Source organism: Drosophila ananassae, chromosome 2R (genome assembly GCF_017639315.1).
Source record: "Drosophila ananassae strain 14024-0371.13 chromosome 2R, ASM1763931v2, whole genome shotgun sequence".
In the NCBI taxonomy this organism is placed as follows: domain Eukaryota; kingdom Metazoa; phylum Arthropoda; class Insecta; order Diptera; family Drosophilidae; genus Drosophila; species Drosophila ananassae.
The window spans coordinates 5,647,358-5,656,181 of NC_057928.1; the positions used below are offsets into that span (position 1 = coordinate 5,647,358).

The 8,824-nt window shown below is 39.0% G+C and overlaps 1 protein-coding gene across 1 annotated transcript; it reads left to right on the plus strand.

Moving 5' to 3' along the window:
• The first annotated feature begins 545 nt into the window (after positions 1–545).
• LOC116655738 lies at positions 546–5,460 on the plus strand. Its single transcript, XM_032453591.2, has 2 exons — positions 546–1,829; positions 1,885–5,460. Exons 1-2 carry the CDS (start codon positions 546–548, stop codon positions 1,894–1,896), a joined length of 1,296 nt encoding a protein of 431 aa, XP_032309482.1. The 3' UTR covers positions 1,897–5,460.
• The last annotated feature ends 3,364 nt before the right edge of the window (positions 5,461–8,824 follow it).

Here is an 8,824-nt window from a genome sequence, read left to right on the forward strand (position 1 = left end):
TTCGATCATCAACTACGTTCATGCGTCCTTACTCGTACTTCTGCCTAAAACTAGGGTATTTCTTTAGCCTACTCTCCCGGTCCTCCTATTGATAGCTATGCGGTTTCTTATTATTGCTTTTGCTTTTACGTTTCATCTTCATCATATATGTGTAGCAGGATTGCTACAGAATGTATATATGTATGTATTGCTATTAACGAGAAGTGTATATAAGTGTATAAGTGTATAACGGTAAACTGTTGTTAGTATAAGTCGGTGTTGTTGCTTGTTGTCGGTTCTGGCTCTCTCTCTCTCTCTTGTGCTCTCATCGCTCTCATGCTCTTTCAGCGAATTATGAGGGTTGATGCAGATCGCGTGGGATGAGAGCGGAGTCAGTCGAACACCAGCAGCGATCCGAAGCGGACATATTTTAATAAATAAAACAAAGCGAAATATAGCCGGCAAAGGTGTTCTTCTTCGGGGAATATTTATTATAACCCTACAAAATCAGAAGTGGGCCGATCTTGTGCCAAATAAACAATTAAAAACAATTAAATAAAACGAAAATGGACGTTACCAACGCATCAATTGCACAATTAAAAAAGTGGTTGAGTGTGTTACAACTACCAACAACAGGAACAAAGCGCGAATTAATATTGCGTTTAAGCAAAATGTCAACGGAGTCGAGTAATTATCTGGAATTAGTTAATCATCAAGACGAAGACGGCGATGGAAGCAACGTTGAAGACGAAGATGAGGAAGATTTGGACTTAGAAAACAACGGAAATGAAAACGATAATGACGACGAAGCTGGAGGTGAAGGAAACGACAAAGCTGGAGGTGAAGGAAACGACAAAGCTGGAGGTGAAGGAAAAATTGGCGGTAAAAATGAGATCAAAGTTGGCGGCGATCAAAGCAGAAAAGACGGAGACAAAAGGAGCAACAAAGATGGAGACGGGAGCAGCAGCAAAGACGGCGGCGAAAACAACAACGACGACGGCGGCGAGGGAGAAGACAAAGTTGAAAAGTGTGCATGCAAGGACAGGAATAAAGCCAGCAGCAGCAACACAAAAGCAGGCGCCAAAGAAGAGGTGGAAAAAGGCAATGCTGAGAAGTCGAAGTTCTTGGAATTTTGCAACCCAAGCGTCGACGTTTCGTTGGGCATGGCAACACAAGTTGTGCCTGAATTTTCGGGTGAAACTTGCGCACGAAAATGGATTACGCAAATGAAAAATATTGCAACCATTTATGGAATTGGTGGACAATATGTTAAGATGTTGATGATTAGCAAAATCAAAGGAAAAGCAAACGTGTGGCTACATGCAAACCCTGAGCGCATTATGCTACCGTTGGAGGAGTTAATCGCTGAGCTAATTTCGATGTTTTCGGATAAAGTCTCGAAGTTAGAGGCAAGGCGTCAATTCGAGAACCGTAAATGGAGTTCCGGTGAAAGTTTTGGAAGCTACGTGGATGACAAGGTGATGCTTGGTCAGAGAATCAGCATAGAGGCAGAAGAAATGATAAGTCGCATCATTGAAGGAATTCCGAATCAAGGGCTGCGAAATCAAGCACATATTCAGTGCTTTGAAAATGTTGCGCTTATCAAACGTGCATTTGCGGAAGTGGAGTTGCCTAAGTCTTATGGTGACAGGAAGGAGACAGCAGTGAACAAGGACGAGAAGGACAGCAAGGACACGCGTTGCTATAATTGCAATGCTAAAGGACATTGGGCGCAGGAGTGCAGGAAGCCAAGACGTGAGAAAGGTTCGTGCTATGCATGCGGCGAAATGGGACATTTTGTGGCGAAGTGTCAGAAAAACAAAATTAAGAACGAGGGCAAGAACAATTATGTAAGATATTTTGAAATTTACTTTAATGATAATACTAATACCAAGTTAATTACAGAATGCCTCATAGATACAGGAAGCCCAATTTCATTTATTAAAATTTCTAAAGTACCCGAAGATACTTGTAAAATACCAGTTTTAAGTTCATATCATGGAATAAATGAAAGTTGTTTAGAAACTTATGGCAGAATATTATGTTATATTAAGAAAAAAGTCAATAAAATACATTTTCATTTAGTTGTTGTGGCAAACAAATCTATGAGTCATGATGTAGTTCTTGGAAGGGACTTTATGGAAGCATGTGATCTAAATCTGAACCTTGACACCTTGAAGTTGGTTACGGTAGAAAACTTAGAGAATGTTAAAAACAGTAATGATGTTAGTGATGAAGAGAAAATAATTAGTGATGTTGATGTTAATAAGGTTAGTGGTGAAAGTCGGATAATAAGCAAAGAGGTAATAGTTAGTCATGAACCAAAGATTAGAAATGCAGTTAGGTTTCGAGAAGCAACGGAAGTTGACATAAACATAGTGGAAAAGGAACTGTTGAATATTGATATTGAAGATGAATCTGTAGAATACAAAATTGGTGAACAAGTGGATTATAAGGTTAGACAGCAATTTATGAAAATTATAGAAAATTTTTATGTTAATAAACAAAGACCAAAGGAACCAGAGGTTAAGTGTGAAATAAAGCTGAGGTTGGATGATTCAAAACCTTTTAGCAGTTCTCCGAGACGGTTAGCCTATACAGAGAAAGAAAAGTTACAGAGCATATTAGACGAGTATTTAAAAGAGGGAATTATTAGGCCGAGTGAGTCAGAATATGCATCTCCAATAGTGTTAGTTAAGAAAAAAACAGGTGATTTGCGATTATGTGTGGATTACAGGAAGCTTAATAAGACAATGATTAAAGATAATTATCCATTACCCTTAATTGATGATTTATTGGACACATTAGTAAATAAAACTATATTCTCCAAATTAGATCTTAAACATGGATACTTTCATGTGTTTGTTGAGAATGAATCAATTAAATATACTTCATTTATGACGCCGCTAGGGCAGTTTGAATTCATGCGGATGCCAATGGGCTTAAAAAACGCACCGGCGGTGTTTCAAAGATTTATCAATAAAATTTTTGCAGACATGATAAGAGAAGGAAAAGTGGTTATATACATGGACGATATTATGATCGCGAGTAAAGAAATTGAAGAACATTTGAGTGTACTTAAAGAAGTTTTTGAAAGATTAGCAAGAAACAAATTAGAACTAAGAATGGATAAATGCGAGTTTCTACAAGCGAGTGTTCAATACTTAGGCTTTTTGGTGTCGAGTGAAGGAATACAAGCAAATGATAAAGGAATTGAAGCCATCAGAGATTTTCCAGTCCCCAACAAAGTGCATGGAGTTAGAAGCTTTTTAGGATTGTGTTCATATTTTAGAAGATTTATAAAGGATTTTTCGAGGATTGCAAAACCATTATATGAATTGTTGAAAAAAGATAGCGAATTTGTGTTTGGAGAAAAAGAGTTAGATTGTTTTGAAATGCTAAAAAAGAAGCTCATAGAAGCACCGGTACTAGGTTTATATTATTATAAGGATGAGGTGGAACTACATACAGACGCAAGTGCACATGGTTTTGGTGCGGTATTATTACAGAGGAAAGAGGATAAGAAATTGCATCCTATATTTTATTTTTCGAAAGCTACAACGAAAGATGAGGCAAAATATCATAGCTTTGAGCTTGAAACGTTAGCCATTATTTATGCTCTACGAAGATTCCGAATATATGTGCAAGGTAGACGGTTTAGAATTGTTACTGATTGTAATTCATTGACGTTGACGTTGAACAGAATAGAACTTAACCCGCGTATTGCGAGGTGGGCGTTAGAGTTACTCGAGTATGACTTTGAGTTAGTTCATAAGTCGGGAAAGCTTATGCAACATGTAGATGCCTTAAGTAGGAATACTAACATATGTGTAGTAGAAACAGTGAGTTTTGAAGACAATTTAGTTATATGTCAAGCGAAAGATGAAAAGTTAAAGAAAATTAGAATGAGGTTAGAAAAAGAAGATGATAAAATGTTTGAGATGAGAAATGGAGTAATTTATAGGAAAGCGAATGATGGAAAATTGTTGTTTTATGTTCCAGAGGAAATGGAAGACAAGATACTGTATAAATATCACAATGAGTTAGGTCATTTAGGTAGAGATAAGGTTATGGATGCAATTGTTAGGACGTATTGGTTTGCAAATATGAAAGAGAAAGTTGTTAGACATATTGATAACTGTTTGAGGTGTGTAGCGTTTTCACCGAAATCAGGAAAAGAAGAAGGATTTTTACACAGCATTCCGAAAGGGAGTGTACCATTCGAGATTATACATATTGATCACTATGGGCCAGTGGATAAGGGAAGGGCAAATAAACATCTTTTTGTTGTCATAGACGGGTTTACAAAATATGTTAGGTTATATGCAACAAAAACAACAAACACAAAAGAAGTTATTATAGCATTGAAAGACTATTTTAGATCATATAGTAGACCGACTTGTATCGTTTCGGATAGGGGCAGTTGTTTTACATCTGAAGATTTTCAGAAATTTCTCGAAGATTATAATGTTAAGCACGTAAAAATAGCAACAGGGTCACCTCAAGCTAATGGTCAAGTGGAAAGAATCAATCGAATAATAGGACCAATGATAGCGAAATTGGCAGACTCAGAAAAGGGATTGCATTGGGATACAGTTATTGAAGATGTTGAGTTTTCATTAAACAATACAAAGCAGAGAAGCATTGCGCAAATGCCGAGCAAAATGTTATTTGGAATCGCTCAAAAAGGAAAAATTATAGATGAATTAAGGCAAAAGTTAGAAGAATTAGATGATACCGATAATGTTAGAAATTTAGACGAAATTAGGACAAAAGGAACAGAGTGTCAAACAAAGTTGCAGAAAGACAATGAAAGAAATTACAATGAGAAAAAGAAAGCAAGTTCAGAATATAAGGTAGGTGACTATATCGTGGTTAAGAATTTTGATTGTACTGTTGGCGTTGCAAGAAAGTTAATACCCAAACATAAGGGTCCATTCGTAATAGACAAAAGTTTAGGAAATGATAGGTATTTAATTAAAGATGTTGAAGGTTTTCAATTGTCACGTATTCCATATCAAGGTGTTTGGAGTAGTCAGAACATTAAACATTGGATAGGTAAACGAAGATAAAGCTCAAATATCATGTAAATTATTGTAAATAAATAACTAATAGTATCTAAGTCAAATAGATGTAAGAATCAATTGTAAAATATCACAAGATCAGGGGATCTTTAAATGTCAGGACGGCCGAATTGTAGCAGGATTGCTACAGAATGTATATATGTATGTATTGCTATTAACGAGAAGTGTATATAAGTGTATAAGTGTATAACGGTAAACTGTTGTTAGTATAAGTCGGTGTTGTTGCTTGTTGTCGGTTCTGGCTCTCTCTCTCTCTCTTGTGCTCTCATCGCTCTCATGCTCTTTCAGCGAATTATGAGGGTTGATGCAGATCGCGTGGGATGAGAGCGGAGTCAGTCGAACACCAGCAGCGATCCGAAGCGGACATATTTTAATAAATAAAACAAAGCGAAATATAGCCGGCAAAGGTGTTCTTCTTCGGGGAATATTTATTATAACCCTACATATGTATGTATGTATAATTTTAATATATATAGTCCTCTCGGGGATTCCCGCTGCGCCTCTCAGGGTTCCTTTCACGTTTGAAAAAATCAAGGTACACACTAAAAATAGTTAGGTTCTGTTTTATCGCTTTAGGTAGGTTGTGTTTTGTTTTGGTTTCCTCATTTCTCATTTCTCTCTTCTCGTTTTCCACTCCTCACCCCAATTCTCCCTGTCTCTCGTTCCGCAAAATAAAAGCTTCGAATAGAGGGCCTAAGGACTTGTACAAATATCTTGATACTACTAACATGCTACTATGTGTTCAGTGTATCCCCGCGCCTGTGTGAGTGTGGTGCTTTATCTACTACCCGGCATCCAATCTGGGCGTGGATCCCGGAGGAGCTCTTTGCCGGGTCCTCGAGATGCCGTTGAGTGGATGAACAAAAGGTGTCTTGCCGGCGACTGCAAAGCGGGGAAACGAAAAGTTAAACTGGCTAATTGGGTCAGTTTTAAAAACTTATTAGTTGGCTGAATAGAGTCCTTCGCCTGGGCTTGTTCTGCGCCAACAAAGGACCGAAATGGGAAAAGGACCTGCAGCCGAATGGCTTCAGAGGAAAACAAGTCGTCCAGACAATCGGACCGACTTTGAAGCCGCGCTTTGCATTTTAAATGCCCCGCCCGGATTCGTGATCCGCAAGTCCGGTTCATTGGCCTAATATTTTCGGACTAGTTCGGTTAGTAGCAGCCTTCCATCATCCCATCAAGACACCTTCCGTTGCCCCGACATCTCTGTGACCTTTCACAGCACACTCTGTGTTTCTGGATGCATTTCAATGCGATTTCGTTTGGTTGGCTTTAGTTTTCTTTCTAGGCTTTAGATTTAGTTAGATTATTTTAGTTTAGCATTCATTTTGTTTTTCCTTTTCGCTTGTATATGTATGTAGTTTTTGAAACTATTTTCCGACTTTTTATCGTTTCTATCGCAAGTACATTTTCCAAAACCGTTTTTGTTGTTTGCTTTTAATTAAATAATATGAATACATGGCTTTGTGTAGTGAGTGTTTTGTGTTGCCTGTTTGTTGCTTGTTTTGTGTGTTTTGTGTCTGTTTGCCAGTGGCCGAACTAATTTCCAATTGGCGGGCCAAAGTAATGTTTTGCGTTTCAGATCCTTCCGCCTGCCTTTGTAATTGAGCGCCCTGTTTTTGCTGCTCTTGCTCTCGACAGTCACGGGCAAGAAGTTTAATTAATGCCCCAAACAAAGGTAAAAGGTAGAAGAGAGCCGGCAAAAAAATGGCCAGGTTGCCATGACAAAGGACAAAGCGGGCGAATCGAAAGCCAAAACTATGAGGACGCTGTCGGTTGCTCATCGCTCCTAATTAGACCTAGTTGGGGCTGCCAGCACGGCTGGGCGCTCCGGCGTTCAGCCGGAAGGTCGCTGGCAAGGGCTGCCGGGAAGGGGTCCATTAAAAAGTTGGCCGACAAGTGGGGAAAACCTCAAAAACAGGATGGCCCACATAAAAAGGCTGTGCCTCTGGCTGCACCAAAGTTTCACTTTTTTCCCCTTAACAGGACGAAAGTTGTGGGGGTGTGTGTGTGTCTGTGTGTTTGTGTGCGGGAAACTTTTAATAGTTTAGCGCAAAAGAGTTGTTTTTTGTGTTGGTTGCTTGTTTAAATGTTATTTTGATTGTTTCAACTTTGAATTTGCATTCTGCTTGCGTCAACTCGTCACTAATCGTAGTTATAGCAGTTATCCTAAAATATATGATTTGTATATATAGCATGGGATCACGATCGATCGCATCAATGGGGGTCTCGCTGGCGCTACTCTTCGACTGGGTTTGGTATAAAAATGGTGTGTTTATCGCTTCATGCTTCGCTCTGTTTTTATTTTGTTTATTTTTGTTTTTTTTTTTGTATAAAATACTCACATTCACATTTACAACTACGAACCACATAACTACTTATAGACGTATGGTATTGTATATATAGACTTTATAGTTATAGTTATCGTATGTGTATATATAAATTTACTTTACTTCATATCGTATGTATATGGTATATTTTTACTACTTCGAGCAGATCTTGGCGGCTCCTCCACACGTTGCTGGGAGTTCTCTTCACCGTCCGGCCCGGTCTGTCTGTCCGCAAGTGCTTGTAGATTCTAGTGAGACATTAATCCTATGCCTAGAGCTGCTAGAGCTGATCGAGAGCTTAATCACACACCCTGTATAATGCTTCAACTCCTCCTTCCACCATCCATCGTCCATCATCCGTCGTGGCTAACAATTCCGCAATTAGTTTCCGGTGTCCGGTGTACCATTTCCCCCTAGCCGTTTCCAGCTTCCCATTCCCCATTCCCCATTCCCCACTGCCCACTGTCTCCCAACTTCCGCCTACCGAAGAGTATTTACAGCTTAGATCTAGAAAATAGTTATAGCCTAGGGTGTGTGTAACATAGAGAGTTAGTAGAACGAAGCGAGTTAAAAGGACAGAGTCGACACTTTGAGTGTGAAGAGTATTTGCTTGCGTTTCTTCAAATAGCAGGTAGACTTGCGATAGCTAACTTAATCAAAATAATAGGAATAAGAAGCGAGGATAGCCCGATCGGACAAGGAACTGAAGCCCCGATGCTTCGTCCGCCTTAAAAAATACATAGTTGAGTTAGAGGGAAACTATACAAAACCTGAAAGGAAAGTACGCTCTTCTGCCGCCTGCTCAGCTGCATCCAGCTCAGCTTAATCAATTTTATTCTTAGTCTTTTGCGAAACAAAGTAAAGTCCTTCAAGTCTTTCCGAAATGTCCTGTAACTGAACCACCTGCTCCGCCTCTCTCGTATTCGCTTTTAAATGGACGTATAAGTTATGTACGTGTTTATGTGTGTATGTGTGGGTGATGTATCTACGATCCCCCGTCCGAACCTACACAGTTGCACTCAGTGGTTCGGCACTAAACTTAACTGGTTAGGGGGAAGGGCCTGAAGCATGCGCCTCCAACGTGCCACTCGATGCCGATTCCCTTCTACGATTGTTTCTTGCAATGCCCAACAAAACCCACCAGACGCTCAAGCTTTACATAAGTCAGACCCTATTCTGTATACATAGATATCTAAATATAGGGTTCGCTATATATCGTTATGGTAGAGGGAGTGACTGCACATATATAGGCGTATATACGCTAGTCGGGGTGTATATCTATAATATCTGTATCTTTTACAATTTTGCGTTTGTATATTCTATAACGACAACAACAACTAATTATTGCTTTTCGGTTTTCTCGACATTGTTTTGCTTTTTAAATTAAAGGTTTTTTCCCTCTTTTTCCGCTTATTCTAATCTAAAAAA